Source organism: Penicillium paradoxum (assembly GCF_028828445.1).
Source record: "Penicillium paradoxum strain IBT 22861 chromosome Unknown utg000002l_segment0_segment0, whole genome shotgun sequence".
NCBI classification, from domain to species: Eukaryota; Fungi; Ascomycota; class Eurotiomycetes; order Eurotiales; family Aspergillaceae; genus Penicillium; species Penicillium paradoxum.
Genome location: NW_026643180.1, coordinates 1,012,043 through 1,029,867, shown reverse-complemented (window position 1 = coordinate 1,029,867; position 17,825 = coordinate 1,012,043). Strand labels below are relative to the sequence as shown.

Genomic DNA, 17,825 nt, shown 5'->3' with positions numbered 1-17,825 from the left:
TATAAACACTGAAACTAGACTAGTACTTTGCTCTCCTTTCCTATTTGAAAATCTTATCTAACACCTGCTATAGAAACAGGAGATCTTCTTACTCTTTCCCTCGCTTCCAATCACATCCATCTTGTCTTCTGACGAAGCATCTCCTAGCTCAACACATGTCCAGGACGATATCGAAACCCCCTCGAAATGGAAAGTATACAAGCACTCGTTTCCAGAACGGGAATCAACACTCTTGGCAGATATCACATACTCTCCGGGAACAGTATCCTCTCCTTTTTCCTCTTTCAAAAGGGACGTCAACTCCCAAACCTGGGCGACTTGACTAGCCGACAATGTATCTGTCAAATCCGACGACCAGATCTCGATTCGAGAAGTTGCAGCACCGTTGCCCGATTCTACCAAGCGTATGATAAATTGCACTTTGCCTTGTGTGGGCTCTTCCAGTTTAGTCGAGTCAGCGTGTGTCTCCATGCAAACATATTCCCTGTCATACGCCGGGCTAGTTGGGTACCGCGGGTAGAATGCTAGGATGCCCGAGAATGGTTCGCACGCAGTACCGCTTGATGTCTGCTTGGAATACTTCCAAGAACCATGCAAAGCCCGAAAGACAGCCGACGCTGCAGCGCTTTGTGCTGCATCATGAGCAGGAACAAGAGCGTCGCGCAAAGCATACAATGTCCTCCCTGCTTCAATTTCTGGAGCCAGGAGGGTCTGATCGTCATCTCCCGGCTTCCTATAAAGGTATCTCGCAGGGATAACGGGTCCAGATTGACTTTCACCTTCATTCAGTGCCGAACGACTGATATCCAGATCCTTGGCGAACGACTCCATCAATCCGACATAGTCACCCATGGGGAACTGACCACGTGCCAGATGCGGATCTGCCAGTCTGAGACTGCGGAGACTTTGCTTCTGATTATCTGTTGTGCAGACGGTATCGTCATATTCACCAGCCCATAACTTGCCAAGGAACCTCGCTTGCATCTCCATCACACCCCAGTACGGGCCGCGGTAGAACCCAACGAATCCGACATCTGGGATTTCCGAGCGCACAGTGCCTCCTTTGTCGAGAATCAAAGGCGAGAATGGGTCCGTCTTGGAATATTCAAGAGTAGCCAGGACGTCGTCGGGCAATAATGACAGAGACTTATACGGCGTGAATCCCGTTGCCATTACAATCGCTGCCACATTGTCTATTGTCTTCGGGCTTTCATCAGACCCTTCATACTGTACCGAAGCCAGTCCGGTGTCCTGATCAGAATGAATAGCGGATACCCGGCCCGTTGATGTCTGTACTATCCCAGAACGGACGAACTCGGCATAGTCATTGCCGATGGCAACCCATGGTGGTTGAGTTCTGGATTCACTGGCAACACGCGGAGAATCCATATGCGCATATCTCTCGTAGTCATTCCCAAGTAAGGCATGGAAGTAAGCGTTAGATTTGACTGCTTTTTCTTCTGATACCGGCCCCAAGGCATATTCTATAGGGCCTGGGGGTCGACGACCAATGTCATACATGGCCAAATCCAAAGGTAAGAATGACAAAGTGCCTTCTGAGGATTCGTGAGGGAGATAAGTCGGTAGAGTCCAGAAAGGCCTCGAGTGGATATGATGCACTTTCACCTCTTGGGCACATGGAACGCCAGTTGATGAAAGTGTAGACGAGGATTGGTGAAGAGCCACGGCCGATGCAGCTTCCACACCAGACATACTACCGCCAATAACAACGATCCTGCCATTCCCATCTTTGCCTTTGTTTCCTGAAAACAGCTTTTCTCGCTCACAATGAAGAGCCGAGCTGTGGATGACCTGGCCTGGAAACTGTCCCAGACCTGGTATGTCTGGAATATATTGCTCAGCAAAATATCCCGAGGCGATGACAATTAAATCGAAATCCTCCGACAATACTTCATCGTCTAGGAAGCCATCTTCTGACTGAGTCCTCCGCGCACTGCATATGAATGTAAGCGAGCATTCAATTTGAATATAGCGATTCCCACAAACCTCCCCCGCGTCCACTGAACAGTCCATGTCGGATTAACCCCATCTTCCACCTTCCGTCTCGTCCGTACCACTCGACAGTCTAGTCTCAGCACATCATCCGGGATATATCGCTCCGTATAACACGCCAAGTACTGTCCCACCTGGCTGGCCCGAGGAAAAACCGGAACATCCACATCAGGAACCACCGACTCCCAAGCAAGATCCGAAAAAGCAACCGTGAAGCGGCTGAGATTCGTCCGCATTCGCGGATCTAATGTAACCGAGGGTCCAGCCTGATCAGGAGCATGACTACTTGACCACAGACCGCCAACCTGACTCTGGGTGTCAAAGATGATTGGCGAGAACGTGCCGGGGAAATTATGAAGAAGGGTTTTGGCCGTGACTAGGCCCGAGGGACCAGCACCTGTGGTACGCGCTGTTAAGGGAGGATTCTTGGGACCGTAACCCTGTATTTGGGGTCGACGGGGGCTCACCGATTACGGCTACTTTCTTGGGCGACATTTCAGAAGAGGGCCCGGGTGACTCTTTCCACTTTGGGGTCAGATTGTTATAGGCGGAATAGGTTGTGACATGTGCTCGGATGATTGGCTCAGAATGCACGGTTGATGTACAAAGTACAGAGGTCCCAGGTACAATGCCCGTGATGTCGCTAGACTTACCCCGCTCATGGGATCCGCTTGGGGAAATCCTTCGGCTCTCCTGCTATTTTTATACTTCTGGAGATACTCTATTTAACTTCAATTAATATGACTCTATGCAAATCTGGGGAAAGGATCTGGGTGGTTTGATTAGGGACTTCCCAGGCTACAAAATTGGGCAAATCTCTCGAGTTGCTAAGATATATGGGGGTCGCGGAGTGATGATACTTACAAGTAAACCGCCAACCACATATAGAGTATGGAGTACACTTAATAGAATATTCAGATCAATTTACGGAGGTCCGCCTGACCAGAGAATTTTTACAGTTTCTAGATCAGGGTTGGATAGGGAGTACTATTGGCGCACTAAGTAGAGGACAGTCACATCTATGGCTGTTATACCCGGACCTGGCTATAAACGGTATCTCGTACTCCGTCCTCCGTCCACATTGATCACCAACAATTATTCTCGGCCGAATCATAAACATTGCTTTCTGAATGCCATTCTTTGTCCATTAAAAAACAAAAATCCAGTGTTACGTCCAGCAAGACGGCTCAGTCCGGGCCAGCAAATCATGACGTTAACGCCAAGCATCGCCCGCGAAGGCAGGGGGCGATAGATTTCCCCACGGAGCAATCGACGAATGTCATGACCCCGTCTAATCTCTGGGTCCGGGAAGAGTTGCCTTAGCCCCGGATTGAGTTTCCATCGCGTTCGACGCTCTGGCGTGGGGGAAAAGTGTGGTCGCGAAAACTTCGAGAAAAAGCCTTGTGGAACCTTGGTGTTCGTATTGAGGTTCGCAGTCCACATGCTCTCGGGATGGTTCTCGATTTGAGGGATTTTGTGTGCGGTGGGCGTTTTCGCAATCAAGACACTCGCTGGAGCCACTCGGTGACTTGGATTTCTGGGGAGTGGAGATTGGGTCTGTAGGCTTCGTTGCACTCTTGCGCGGTGACGAGGTTGTCGATGTTGCGCTGCGTCAGGGGGCTTTTGTGTTGGTTCTTTTTGCGGAGGAGTTCTTTCTCTGCGAAGGCGGATGGGGACAGCTTGGAGAGGGTGTTTCGGAGACGTTTGATACCAACGGGCACAGCGCGTGGTACTTCAGGTGGTCCGAATGGGTTGTCAGATCTCCATGGATCTTCAGAAGCCACGGAGGGAACGTGTTTCTTCCGTGGAGAGAGTGTTCGCGGCATTCTTCTAGACATTGGGAGGAGTTCACAGCATGTGAGATGGGGAGGAGAGGAGAGAGATGGATGGGATTAAATATGTTTACCCCGTACTATATATTGTAGTATTGGCATCCACACCCCCAGACCGAGTTCCGTGAGACCCGTGGGGGGCGTGCGTTGCTCTCGTCTTATTGGATTCCCATACATTGACACGCATGAAGCCTTTATACTTCCCCCTTCCTTCCCACTCCACCAGTTTCTTACAGGCCAAATAAATTCTTGGAGAACGAGATTAGGCTGATCGGGCAGTGCAGCTCCTTGGGACTTGACTGTTTCAGTACATCTACGATCAACGAAAATCCGGTGAGGCTACGTCATGGAGGGAGATGCCGATCAACGCATTAGGCGGTCTTGGCGCAAACTGTCCAGTGGACGAGTAGGGCTTTGCCCAGGGAAGACAGCGAAGTCAGAAAGTAGAAAATGGTCGATTGCGATTGGAGCAAAATGTCTTGATCTTCCAATTTTGCTCATGTCAAACTCAAATCCTGGGGGTGTGACCTCTGCTGAATGCAATTATCAGATGGCCCCGAAGGCTAGACCTGACCGATTGGGAGGAGATAGTGATACTATACTGGCACATACCAAGTACACATTGGGATTCATGTAATCATGTAACCATGTCACCATGTATTCGATTTATATTCATATATATTTTGTTCGTACTAATGCCAAGGCCTCAAATGTGAGATCCACCTACCTACTTTAATAAGTAAACCGAAAACTGGGGTGATCATCCCCAGCATTCTCCAGCTCCTCTCTGGGCCAATGATACCGATGATCCCTCTTCCCCTGTTCCCGCAGTCGATTCTCACGGTATAAGTAACCGAAGAAGATCATACACGCCACGCCACAGATCCAAACCATCCCCAGACTGACTCCAAATCCAGTTGGATAGAGCGGAGCCTCCGAATTGTAGAAGACATTGCTTGCGACCAGACCGCCACAATTGCCAATGCCGATCTGCATCGCCGAGCCGATAGATTGCTTGTAATGTCCACCCAAGTTGTTGCTCAGCCAGCCCAACAACATCGGCTGCGCCATGAATCCTCCACATGTAACTGCGAAGATGGCGAAGTATCGCACCCCCACGGTCACGGATTCCTGGCAGATGAGGATCACATAGCCTATCGTGGCGATCAGACATCCTGCCATTGTGAAGCCGAATCGGTGACGCATTCGATCGCTGGCGTAGGCACTCGACAGGGTGGTGATTGTCGCGACGACGTATACAGGGATGGTCATCACTTGGGCGCGGACGGATGTCCAACCAAGCTGCTGGAGGATGGTGGGAATGAAGAACGCGGTTGCATAGCCGGTATTGACGATTCCAAAATACATCAAGGCACTGGAAATCGTTAGTCAAAACCATGCGTGGGGAATAGATCGCAGTACTAACCCAAGGTAGATCTTGGGGTCGGAGAATGTGCGCTTGATCGCTGGCTTGTCGAAGCGATTCATCAGCGCCTCACCGCGATCTTCTGCTAGACGTCGCAGGAGCAAGGCACGCTCCTCATCAGTCAGGAAAGTCGCTACCTCGGGCCAATCGACGATGAGAAACTTGGCAGCGACTCCAGTAACAACGGTCACTAAGCCTTCGATAATGAAGAGCCAGCGCCAGCTGGAGTACCCTCCGACGCCATCCATCTTGCTAATGGCATAGGCGAGAAGCTAGAAAACGAATGATGAGCATCTGGCCAATTTCTTGAAGTGAGGTATACATACTCCACTGACTGCACCGGCCACAATACTGGCGCTGAAGAAAAGATTGAATCGCCATTGCAACTCGTAGCGCTTATAATACATCGCAATCAAGTAGATACAGCCTGCATCACATTAGCGCGTGTAAGATCGAGTCGGAAGGGTTTCTGTTACCTGGCATCAATCCAGCCTCAAACAGGCCCAGCAAGAATCGGCACGCAACAAGGCCACCGAAACTTTGCGTCAGTCCTTGGCATACTGTGATAATGCCTAGGATAGTCAAAAATTAGCCGTGGATCATTTCGTCTAGGCTGCAGGGTTGACATACCCCAGCAAAAGATAATCCCGCTAAGCCACCAAGAGGGAGGGAGCTTCTTCAAGAACATATTGCTCGGAACCTCGAACAGGATATACGGAATGAAAAAGATGAACAGGGCAATGTTATAATCATGTCCTTCCATACCCAATTCCTTCTCTAGACCCTGAAGTCGAGCATTGCCGATATTAATTCGATCCAAGAATGCCAGAAGGAATAAAAATGTCAGGATGGGCACGACATGGATATCGACTTTCCACAGGAGTCGTTTTTCCGCCGCCGGATCTATATCAGGCAACGCGAGCCCAGCCTTGATATCTTCGACCGTCTCCTCTTCGTGTGATTTTTCCGGGTCCATATTGAATACTTGGATGGTGACCAGGCGTACAAGCCGATGAGAATGGAAACAGCCCCTTTTAAATACTTTTTTTCATCAACTAGTTGCCATACAGTTAGTGCTGGACCAGAGAAATCCGGGGCCCCGCATAGCGACCACACGTCCATCCGTTCCGCATTTTTATTGACAGGAAAAGGGCGCTTGATTCCGCGCCAGTGCAGGCCAAGGCTTTCTTTGCCGACGCCAAGACTTGGCTTGATCTACAAGTGACTTATATCAGCGTTTGGTGCAGTCCTTTTGGGGAGGGGGAACTCCGGTGGCGTTTGCGGAATCCAGCGATAGATTGCAGAGGTTCGGAGTAGATATTTAAGATGGTGAGGCCAAGGCCTTTGTGAAATCCCCTAGTCCCAAAGAGGCATATCTCTGTTCCTGTTCGAGTTGGTTTTACTTTTTCCAAGATGTCAATTCATCCGGTGAAGCCAACTTATTTATGATGGCGGAACGGCACCCCGGAATCGTACCGCAATATCGGTGGATCCGGGGTCTCAAACCGAACGTCGCAATAACCGATTGCACACGAAGTAGCCGAAATTTATTCCGAACACAGATAAATGCCTCAACTTGTCACTATCGTGCTCTCGTAGTATCGCACTGACACTGGCTTCACAATCCCACATTCCTACGAATAGCGGGCTCCAATGGGAACCTCTGTTCATCCTCTAGAACATCTTTGTAAACTATATCCCAGCGCTGCTGAAGCTGCTGCGGGGTCTGCCATGCATGCTCGGGGTCTCGCAGCCAGAGTCTCAGTAAATGACGCCTGACACACAGATTGTCAGCACCTTCCCAATACAGAACCTCAAGGGGAAGAACCAGCACATACTCTTGACCAGGACCGTCTGTAAACCCGTTCCGTGCATGAAAGATGCTAAGATTATTCACATATTGCACGTCGCCTTTCTGGAAATCCAGAGTGGCTCTGTGCTCTTCCGCTAGGAAGTGTAAAGCGTCGAGTGCTTCGGCCTGCGCTTCACTGATCGGGGGGATACCCTTCGATCGCGGCTGAGCCAAGAATCCGGTGAAATAGCGTCTTGCGTATTGGATGAGGACCCGCTCAGGGGTAGTCGTGGTGGCTGGTTGATGGTACAGAAGTGGGCGGAGACTGTAGGGTCTGACCGGATTACTGAACCTGGAAAAAGGAGCACGGAGGATTGTTAGTGCCTTGCGCTCAAACATCCTTGCTTAGTGGCTTGTGGATCTTACCCATCGACGGGCCAATCCTGGGACAACGTGTGGATGAGATCGGGTCTTTCCTTGGCTAGGATGTTGTAGACATTCCAGCTGCTGGAGAGGTAGCTTTCTCCCCCCTCTGCGGCCCGGTTGAGGCAGAGAAGAGAGATTATATCGCCTGCATCTGTGTGGAAGACTTGCTTATCCGCCGTGTTGGAAGGTGCACCGAGTTTTTCTTTTCCGATTGTGCTGGTGAGGTCTTTGATATGGGATATCACAGGTGAAGTGCCATTTGCTAGTCGAGTATCTTGCTGACGTCCTCGGATATTGCCGATGTGGGAGGATACCCCGGCGTAGATGATAATGTTATCTTCTCGAGAGTAGTTATCGATGCGCAAGCCGCGTACAACGACGAATCCTCGACCAGTGTGTATTTCCTCCGAAAGATCGCGGAGAATCGGCCGGAGGGTAGGCAGAGGGAAAGTCGATTGGTTGATATGTCCCAAGGAAAGATTGAGTGCTATCAGATCAGACAGGATATGAAAAGCCTGGAATTGCAGAAATACATACATTTGAAGCCTTTCAATGCCCTGTCAATCTCGTCAAGCTGTTCATCGCTCAACTGATAGATCCAATCGTCCCGCTTCTCGACGTCTTTTCCTTCCCAGACCAGCGAGGATACCAACTTCTCCGGGAAACCCGCAGGCAGCGTGGTCTGCAGCGTCTCGGTCTCCTTGCGACGTCGAGTACGTTCCTTGTACTTGTCATACTCGGGGTGGTATTGGATATCCGGCTGGGTGGGCACGGTGATAGTCTGAATAGCGGACATGTTGATGTGCCAGGAACTTTGATAACCAACAGATGGAAGATGGAAGATGCCCTTTTGAGTAACGGGAACCTAGCAGCTTTGCATCTTACAACCCCTATGATCGCGCGATGTCTCGTTACTCAATCACAATGTGCTGGCCGTCACGACATCAACCCCGCAAAGCGCGAGATCCGAGTAACACGAATTGCATGAAAGCACCGAGACCCTGCAACATGATCACTGGCTGTGATCGCACCATAGATTCTTTCTCGCCGTGATGGTCAAGCTGGTGGTTTCCAGTCTCGAATTCATGAATGGTTCACCTTTCCATTTGTCAATACAGGAAGGTCGGGTACGCATCTTCACTTACCCCGAATATTGTCATATTAGACAGTATCCCAGGACGACAGATAAAATAAGTTTAGAAAAGCACGCTCAGCGCACTGACATTAGAGACTGTTTGCTATCCATATCTAAGTTGTAGGTAGCAACCAAGCCTATATCGCTATAACATATAACATTTTCCAACATGAACACCGGAGCGGATCTACCAAAGTCACAGTGTACCCGCCTGCTATCTAGCTCCGAGTATGTTCCACTGTAACAGCAATAGGCTTCTCGTTTTCTTCATAGCCCATGCGAGCTGCCTTCTGTTGTGCCAGCACCTCCTCACCCTGAGCAACGTGGTTGGCGCCGCCAAACAGAATATCAATCTCCTCAAGAGGAACCTGCTTGGTCTCTGGGATGAAGAACCAAACAAAGGCAGCCAGTAGGAAGTTGATACCGGCGAACATGTAGAAAGCATAGAAGCCCTCGTTGTCGAGGAAGATAGGGAAGAACTGTTGAACGATAGCATTGGCGACGTTCTGCGTCTGGGATGCCATGCCCACGGCCTGAGCGCGGACGTTCATTGAGAAGATCTCGGATGTCCAGATCCATACTGTTGCGCCCCAAGATGGTTTGTCTGGAATATTACGTTAGTGGTCTATCCTTTGGGGATGAGATAGTGGTAGGAAAACTCACAGAAGAATATGAACAGGAATAGCAGGAACACAATCGATATACCGACAGGTTCTGATTTCGATCCATTGGCGAGGGATGGTGTTTCTGTCTCAACGGCGGAGACAATGATCATACAAATACCCATACCGATGCCACCGACGATCAGAAGGAATTTTCTGCCGAAACGATCGATGATCCACACGGCGTTCAAGGTGAAAAGAATTCCGAATGTGGCATTCAGAGCATTGATCAGAGCAATCTGGCTGTCGCTGGTGAACACCTTCTGGTAGATCTTGGTAGAGTATGAGTTGAGCGAGCCTTGGCCGGTGATCTGTTGGCCGGCATTGATGACCAGAGCCAATCCCATACGCTTGCGGAGAGATTTGTCCTTCCAGAGGGCAGAGTAGTTGCCAGAGATGGCTTCCCTTTCATATTCGATCGCCTCGCGAATTTCCAGAAGCTCTTGCTCGACTTCTTCATCGGTATCCCGAACCTTTCGCAGAGCTTCACGGGCTTTTTCAACGTTGTCGTTTTTCTTGATGAACCTGATGAACTTTAGTATTTGTTAAAACTCCTATAAATCGGGAGAACTGACCAACGAGGGCTGCCGGGGATAGTAGGCAGGAGCACGAGAATGAAAACCGGAACCAGAAGTTGGAAAACGACGACTAATTTCCAGTCCCACTCGCCCAGCTTAGGGACATTCTTGGTGCAAGCAAAGTTGATCCAGAAGCAGATAAAGGATCCAACAGAGTAGAACATCTGCCAAAAAGTCATGATCTTGCCACGGATTTCTGCCGGGGCCAGTTCTCCGATATAGATGGGACCAGAAGCTGCAAAAGACGTTAGCCCACGTATTCCAACTAGACCCGGCAGCACGACTTACTTAGTGCGATACCCTGACCAATACCGATGATACATCTACCTGCAAGGAAGCAAGCAAGATTGTGGCGAGGACAGAAAGTTTGCATGAAGGTTGAAATAATAACCAAAACGCAGCCAATGCCCATTCCGAACTTGCGGCCCAGGAAGTCTGCACATGGGCCTCCAAGGAAGAAACCACCAAAGATGGCGCCGACCGTGTATGCTGTGTTGATTGAACCAATTGTCGCTGAATTTGGATTGTTCATCCACTCCAGCCAATTCTTAGAGCCCTGGACGGAGTTGAACACTGATGCATCGTAGCCGTAGAGCACCATGCAGGATGCTGCAACAAGAGAGATGTACCTAAGGAGAGTTAGCGTGTGATGTCCTAGATACACAGTTACGAACTAACCAATTGTACGCCCTCTTGCGGGTCATTATGAAGCCCATGGTGAGGGAGGTATGTGAGTTGTTATTATCAATAGGGCTGGTGATATCTTAACTGAACCCGGATCGACAGCACTGCACTCCACCAATATAATTAAGAATGTGGATCGTGACAGAACCTTGTTTTTCGAGTAACTGGAGAACAGTCGAGGACCAGCGACACCCCAAGTGCGCGCCTGAGTGAGCGGAGACCGCATCTATATAAGAAACCAGAAGGAACGCTTAGGGCATGCGCGCCAATTGCAACCCTAACCCATGTGAGAGAGAAAACGGCATGGTACGAGTCAGGCCATCCCCAGAATCAACTAACCCCGGATATACTAAGAGCAATTGACGGGGAAGCCTGGCCTCCAGGATCGTTGAGTGGTGGGGTTTCCGGGGTCAGTGGCACATGGGGAAGCGTTATCTCATTCCTAGTCGGATTTTCATTGGTTTAGAGGCCTCTGAAGTACCCGAGCTGGGCCTGGGGTAATAGCGATCTGGGGTTCGAGGATATTTTTGAAGATTGTTCCGGTTGAGATGGATGTGATGAGTTTCCACGAATCAAGGCGCTGCATGGCTGAGGCTTGGGATAAAGTCGACTCCACCAATAGGGTAAATCGTGAGAAATAGACTTAGAAACAAGACATTGGAGAAGCAATGATAACGCTAAACTGAATACATATCAGAGATAATAAGCGAGGAGTCACTTGACCGTAATTCTGGACTCCAGGGTTTGAGGTAGGGCTCACTTTACTGCGGAATAAGACCGCAGCACAACGCTCATTGAGAATAAACCCCTTTCTGTAAAGTCTTAGTCGCTCCAATTTCCTGAACTCATACACATGATCGGCAAATGATCTCCCTCACCTGCCTTCTACTTATCTCGGGCTACGTTGCAAGTCGGTCGGGGGCATGAGCATCGTCCAATATGGAAAAGAACATGCGAACCAACAACCGGTACTTCTTTTTTGGAAGCAAAAAGTGTCTCATTTTATCAGATTCTGAAATTGGATCGAAGAGACTTCCAAGGTTGATCTTTGGCTGATCAGCAAGCATTCTTCTCTCACAGGGGCTTTCCGTACCTAAACCTCTACGGTGAGTCGGTAAAAGCGCCAAAGACGAAGAGCGTCTATTTATAATCACAGTAGTAAGTTGTTGCATTCATTGTCATCTTTCTATTTCCTTTTTGTCAAGTCATAAGCTACCTAAGTATGAAGTCATGAAAGCATCGAATAGCTCGCCTCATCCATCAGCCCTGCCATCTGAATCGACCTTCCCGCAAGGTCTTCACGACACCCAAGGGCATGAACTCGCGGTTGACGGCAGCCAGAGTACCATAGGTACGAACCATTTCTTCATAGTAAAGCTCCGCTACCCAGCGCCAGTAGGGCGACATCGTATTCCAGTCCGCAGAGATAGACCCCTTCCCGGCAAACTTAGGTCCGAGTGCATTCTGTTCCTTGCTGAAGCCAGAGCTGTGAGCCACGCTCGTCTCGCTCGGCACTTCAGTCAATTTTACGTAAACACTCAACAGAGCTGAGCTGTACGTTTCTGGGTACCGGGTGTAGTCTTCCAGAGTCATGAAGGGCCTGGACTCTCCGCCCCACTTGTTCCAGAATGAGCTGGTGAGGTCAGGGCCGTCCTTTTTGAACTTTTCCTTGGCTGCCTCATAACCTCTCTCATCTGCCAAAGAAGCTTTATGCAAAAGCTTTCGGGGGGTCTGTTTGATGTTTTCACGCATGGCAAGCAGTCCAATGAAGGGATTCAAAAGTCCCAGGCCGCCAAGTTCGACTGGGTAATAGAAGAACCCATCGGGCAGTCCGTGGATATCGAACCGCTTGGCGATCACAGTGCGGAGATAGTCGGTGACGCCCTTGATTGGATCAGATGGGCTTTTGGCATCATAGGTTTTGCTGAAGAGGGTGCTTTCGATACGACTCAGGGTAGAAATGGCCATGTCGATATGGTCTCTGCCAAAGCAGATGGCTGGCTTTGCGAAGTTGTTGGTAAAGAAACGACCGAAATAACCGTTCCATGCCTGTACCCAGGCAAACACACTCCTGCAAGATGAAAGTTGACGTGAAAGCTCTTCAATATGCTGGTTGACCTGGGTTTGGTCGATAATAAATCTCTCCTGCTTTTCATCTAGAACCAGGAAGCCCCAGCGGATATCGCCGGTGGGAAGAGAAGATTCTTCCTGGCTATTTTTCACGCCCATTTGCACCGTTCCAGTCTTCTCCTTGTTGAACTTGAGGCCCATTACCTGCGTGAACTCTTCCATCGCCTCCCATGCCTTGACGCAAGTACTTTTAGCTCCCCAGAACCAGAAATCATCATGGAGTCGGTACAGGAAAGCCCCATCTGTGGCTTGATTGACTGCATAGTCCATGCAAAATAGAACTGATTCTCCCAAGCAGTCACCGAGTGTATGGCTCGTTGGAAGTCCCCGCTTGCGGACCTGAACACCGGCATCGGGCCCATCTTGGGCAAATTTGAGCGGAGCCTCTAAGAACAGTATGAAGAAATTAATCCACAGCTCGGAAACTCCAAAGAATTTCATCACAGTGAGCAAGGTGGTATGGGGCATCGAGGGGCCGAACCATTCAAAGTCAGACCGGACTGCGGTGAATTCTCCTCGTTGATGCTTGTGGATGATGGACTCCGTGATCAAGAGGTGAAGAAGGGAGTGTTTGGTATCCAGAGCATTTTTCGGTTTGGCGTTACAGTCGTCATATTGCCGTGCACCCTCGTCGGTTGAGGCGGGTAATTGACTCATGAAGTATTCATCTCTGTATGTATTCTTTCGAATTTCGTTCACCATGCCAGCATTTGAGTTGGCTTCGCGGCCAATGAAGTACTTGCGCAGATCCTGATGTTTCTCTGGGATATCTTCACGCAAAGGCTTCCAAGCGTTGGATTTTAGGAATGTCTCAAATACCTGCCGCAGCTTGACAGCCCATGTTGTCCCAATGTACTGTAGCAGAAGACCATCAAGAAGGTCTTCATCCATGAAAACCCGGTATTTGCCATTGAGTTGACGGCGCATACTAACAGGGATTCCATCTGAGCCTCCTGTCCAGGACCAGCTATCAATTGATGCAATGCGCAAGTTGAGCACATCTGCCACTTCCTGGGCAACTTCATTATTGCGCATGAATTCCTTCAGAACGGCTGTCTTCTCATCGCTGAGTAGGTCGCTCTTGAGTAGTGCGTTAGAAACCCACTTGAGCTCGTCGACATCGAGCCATTCTCCCTTCGAGGCAAGATTTGTCCCAAACGACTGAATGCTCGTTCGGAGATCCTTGAGCGCCTGTTGAGAAAGCTTGGTCTGGGTGAAAAGATCATCCAGGTAGGATTGGATTGCATCCTCATTTACATGCGTAGCAGCGGTAAAAACCAAGGACTCCCAAGTAGCACGCTGTTCGTGCATTTCTGCCCGCCCAACACTTTCCAGATTGGGGTCTGAGTCGGTGGGTCTGGTTTCATTGACACCCGCCGTGGAGGAGTTGCCCCCATCCAACTCTGACAACCACTCTGTAACCAACTGACTGTAGAACTCACCGTGCTCATGTTTGATCTCCAGAAAATGCAGTTCCTTTTCCAGTTGCGTGACTCGATCGCGAAGGGCTACCTGGGAGATGGAAGGGTCATATCGACTCTGTAAAAGGAAACGACGAATGTTGGTATGGTCTTCCCGCTGCAGGCGGCCAACGCCCCGAGCAGTTCGTGTGTCCTCTGATTCATCGGACGAGGAATCAGCATCAAGATCCACGTCATCTTTGTCCAGCGAATCTTTGGGGTATCCTTTCAGGCGTGAGATCCCATCCAGTAAAGCCTGGGCACGCGTGCGTAGGTCTGGGGCGGTGTTGGCAATTGCAAGAATCTCAGTTTTGCGCAAATCAAATAAGGCGCGCTGCTTGGAGAGCTCGCTGATCTTTGTGGCGGTGATGGACTTCAAAGTCTGCGGGAGAGCTCCATTCGAAGCCATGATGAGGTTTAAGTTCTCAGTAATCTGCGCGTAATTGAAAATGATGTGGTGTAGTGAAGAAAGATATTGAGCAGAGAGTTCTTTGAGATGGCGTGAAGTTGAGATGTGAAGATGTTAAAAGTGACGATGTGAGGTGCTGTGGGGCTTGGAGGGGGTTTAAGTAGTGAGGCACAAATAAATCGACAATGTTTGCTAGGAGGTAGAATCAATCTAAACGATATCATTTTGATCTCAGTTACAAGAAAAATCTCCAACGGAGAACGGATTGAGTCTAGTGGGAGACTAGTATTGGAGGCGAAGCTCCAAGCTCCAGGAACGTGGATCATCGGGGACCTAATCGGGCCTCACGGCACAGGTTTGGGGGACCACAACAACACTTTTCTCTGCTTTTTCTTTTCATGAAAAACTATGTTCTCAGTCATATAAATAGGGCAGTGTTCAACACATTAATCGATCTAGAAGTAATCTGCTTATGAAGAGCCACGAGTAGCGAATGCTTTGAGCATGTCTAGGATTCGCCCCTTATGCTCGTCGGCAAAAATTGCATCCACAGACTTGAGGCACATATCAAAGAGATCGGTACGACTCAGACCGAAATGCTGTGCGGCCAGCATATACTCGTTCGAGACGGGGCTACAAAAAAAGCCCACATCATCGGTCTGTGAAGGCAAAGGTTAGAACAGAATACAAACTCCAGTACGGTTGGAACAACTTACACATAATGCGATCGGGCAGTCTTCATGACGCCAATACCCAAAATGATGATCCAAGAACCCTCCATTGATCATCTTTGCATGGACATTGCAAGAAATGCACAGTTCCAGACTGAGCTTACGTCGCGCAATCTCTTTCTTGATGTCGTCGGGTACATGGATGACATGACCAAGCCGATCGGGCTGGAAGGAAAGGAGCGTGGACAGCTCGCTTGGAGTACTAGAAGCTGGTGTCTCGGCGAAGTGGACAGTAATCCCCAGTCCATTTGCTTTGGCTTTAGAAAATGATGCCTTGTAGATGCCGACATCGCCTTTTGTTGGGTCCCCGCAGATATCCACCCCTACAACCCCGCGCGACTTGTTCTCGATCGCAAGATTGACAATATCGTCCGCCTCGGCTACTGTCATGCTGCTGCGATCGATGGCTAGAATCAAGAACACAGACATCTGTGCGGTTCTGCTCCTGAACTTCTCGAATGTCTCTAGCACTGTGTTCACGTATTGCTCTCGCGTGATGCCAGGGGATGCTCTCGGTATAGTCCGAAGCTCGAGGTATACTACTCCATCTTCGAGGAAGTCCTCAAGCACCGAATCTGTGGCATAGACCAAGCTTTCCAAGTCATTAAAGAGCTGGTAGGTCAACTTGGAAAACGTTGAAAAGAATCTTAGCCCTCGTTAGCCCAGAACATGATAAATTTCGGGCAATGTCTCATTGCAAACGGAAATCCTACGTTTCAAGTGTATAATCGACCTTGCCCGGTGGCATCAGCACCAGGGGATCCTCTACATCGAGAGCGGGGTTCTGCTCTTTCTTGCGCTTCCAGATTTCGTGTAGACATTGGCGGCTGATGCTGCCACTAAGATGGGCATGAAGCTGGTGATTGGATCAGCAAAATAACAAACTTTAGAAGCCTTGGATGTCTTGGAAGCTATAAAATAGCACCAATCATACCTCAATCTTCGGCAATGCTTTCGTGAAGCTCTCGTCAACTGGCTTAGAATCATCCATGGCTGTGGTCAATTATCTGAGAATCGAGACTCGATGAATGTTGGGAGCGGACAAAAGCTGCAACGGCAGGTGACTAGCTGGTGCCCGTGACTCACGCCTCGCCATCTCCACTTGCTTTTTCAGCTTCGTTTTGGTCTGTATACAGGTCTACCGTCTACACATCCTCGTCAAAATACAATAAAATCCACGGATTTCAAGTAAAGTCCCGGCCATGCCCAATAAGTTTATCATCCTTTTATTTACCTAGTCCGACGAATTTGATTCAGCGGGGCTATCAACTCCTACCTTCACGGTTGATAGCACATGACAGTCCTCCGCCTATCTACACGAATCATACACTTGCCATGACTGCCAGCACACGATACGAGATATCGTGGTACTTTGGTGATTATCTCTAATCTCGCAAAATAAAAGCCTTTTAGCTACCTGCAGTATGCTATTCTCTCTGGTTGGCAACCTAATCTCGTACATATAAATTGCGTTTATGGCTTGATACCCAAGCTGGTCAGAACTTTATGCAGCCCCGTTGAAACAACATCGTTTGCAAGGTTGCTCCTTTTTACGTAGTAGTCCTACATACCATGTGGCATATAGGTACTTTACTTGAATTTTCAATTTGGAAGATTTGGAAGACAGTGGAGCTCGCGCAGCTAGTAAAAGAGCTACTCGAAGGAAATTCGGGATCTCACTAGATTCTCGTTCCCTTGCTGCTTATAGTAGTATATCGTTATTCATCCGAAGATATGTCGATCTATCAACATACCTCCAACGCATCTATCGCTCCACCTAGGAATGTTTGCTCTTCATAACTACTCTTTGTTTGTCTGGCGTTCCATCCCCACTATATATATGGCTGGAGTGATAGCTTCATGAGTAGATAGGCCATCCTTTCTTCCTTCCGCAAACTCTGCCTATTAGTTTAGAATATTGTAGCATCATCGCATGCTTTGACGACTATGTTATTATATATACTGGAATATGGAACCTCAATAGATCTACCTTTTTCTGTTCTCCGGGTTTGCTTTACTACCTTCTCTCAAAATCCCAGAGGGGTGACTCGTCCATGTCATCTTCATCCTGATGCAAAGAATATACCCTTAATGAGGTTCTGCCTTCCAAGGACTTTTGATCCGCCCAGAGCTGTTGTTGCCTTTTACATTCCACTCGGGCTTCTCCTTCGGGCTTGTTATAAGTTGGTAGCAATAGTGCGAACAGGTGGTCAACTGGCCTGAATGGCGTTGCTAATACTTTATTAACAGTACTATATTCCCCTTTTTCTCACTCGCGCCAGTAATATCCAAATCACCAATACTTTTCACCGAAAGCTGGATCACCCAGACACCTTGAAACTGGAGCAGAGCCACATAATGAAGGTATCGGTCAATGATAATACCGGTGATGGATTGAAAGAGAGATACAAGGACAACCCATAAGGCTTTGGTTATGGCCGCTTGCGTTGTTGCACGACAGTCACATGGCATCCCTTCCCAACACCCTTGACACTGCATGGAGATATTGATAGCAACATTCACTCCATCTTCCTTTCCTTGGCTATA

The 17,825-nt window shown here is 49.0% G+C and overlaps 7 protein-coding genes across 7 annotated transcripts; all 7 read right to left on the bottom strand.

Moving 5' to 3' along the window:
- Positions 1-57: 57 nt before the first annotated feature.
- On the bottom strand, positions 58-2,508 carry N7457_000382 (uncharacterized protein; the record flags this gene model as incomplete). The annotated part of the gene is made up of 3 exons (XM_057171450.1): positions 58-1,954; positions 2,008-2,422; positions 2,481-2,508. The coding sequence occupies 3 exons, from the start codon at positions 2,506-2,508 to the stop codon at positions 58-60; spliced, it is 2,340 nt and encodes a 779-aa protein (XP_057035353.1).
- A 1,004-nt stretch (positions 2,509-3,512) lies between these two features.
- On the bottom strand, positions 3,513-3,839 carry N7457_000381 (uncharacterized protein; the record flags this gene model as incomplete). Its single annotated transcript, XM_057171449.1, has 1 exon — positions 3,513-3,839. One exon carries the CDS (start codon positions 3,837-3,839, stop codon positions 3,513-3,515), a length of 327 nt encoding a protein of 108 aa, XP_057035352.1.
- A 738-nt stretch (positions 3,840-4,577) lies between these two features.
- N7457_000380 (uncharacterized protein) lies at positions 4,578-6,247 on the bottom strand (the record flags this gene model as incomplete). Its single annotated transcript, XM_057171448.1, has 5 exons — positions 4,578-5,220; positions 5,272-5,543; positions 5,598-5,698; positions 5,748-5,843; positions 5,902-6,247. The coding sequence occupies 5 exons, from the start codon at positions 6,245-6,247 to the stop codon at positions 4,578-4,580; spliced, it is 1,458 nt and encodes a 485-aa protein (XP_057035351.1).
- Positions 6,248-6,889: 642 nt separating this feature from the next.
- On the bottom strand, positions 6,890-8,285 carry N7457_000379 (TauD/TfdA family dioxygenase; the record flags this gene model as incomplete). Its single annotated transcript, XM_057171447.1, has 3 exons — positions 6,890-7,415; positions 7,490-7,976; positions 8,027-8,285. 3 exons carry the CDS (start codon positions 8,283-8,285, stop codon positions 6,890-6,892), a joined length of 1,272 nt encoding a protein of 423 aa, XP_057035350.1.
- A 557-nt stretch (positions 8,286-8,842) lies between these two features.
- N7457_000378 (putative MFS sugar transporter) lies at positions 8,843-10,580 on the bottom strand (the record flags this gene model as incomplete). Its single annotated transcript, XM_057171446.1, has 5 exons — positions 8,843-9,228; positions 9,288-9,811; positions 9,862-10,099; positions 10,153-10,493; positions 10,543-10,580. 5 exons carry the CDS (start codon positions 10,578-10,580, stop codon positions 8,843-8,845), a joined length of 1,527 nt encoding a protein of 508 aa, XP_057035349.1.
- A 1,228-nt stretch (positions 10,581-11,808) lies between these two features.
- N7457_000377 (uncharacterized protein) lies at positions 11,809-14,547 on the bottom strand (the record flags this gene model as incomplete). The annotated part of the gene is made up of 1 exon (XM_057171445.1): positions 11,809-14,547. The coding sequence occupies one exon, from the start codon at positions 14,545-14,547 to the stop codon at positions 11,809-11,811; it is 2,739 nt and encodes a 912-aa protein (XP_057035348.1).
- A 470-nt stretch (positions 14,548-15,017) lies between these two features.
- N7457_000376 (putative adenosine deaminase) lies at positions 15,018-16,269 on the bottom strand (the record flags this gene model as incomplete). The annotated part of the gene is made up of 4 exons (XM_057171444.1): positions 15,018-15,206; positions 15,264-15,924; positions 15,992-16,134; positions 16,213-16,269. 4 exons carry the CDS (start codon positions 16,267-16,269, stop codon positions 15,018-15,020), a joined length of 1,050 nt encoding a protein of 349 aa, XP_057035347.1.
- Positions 16,270-17,825: the final 1,556 nt, after the last annotated feature.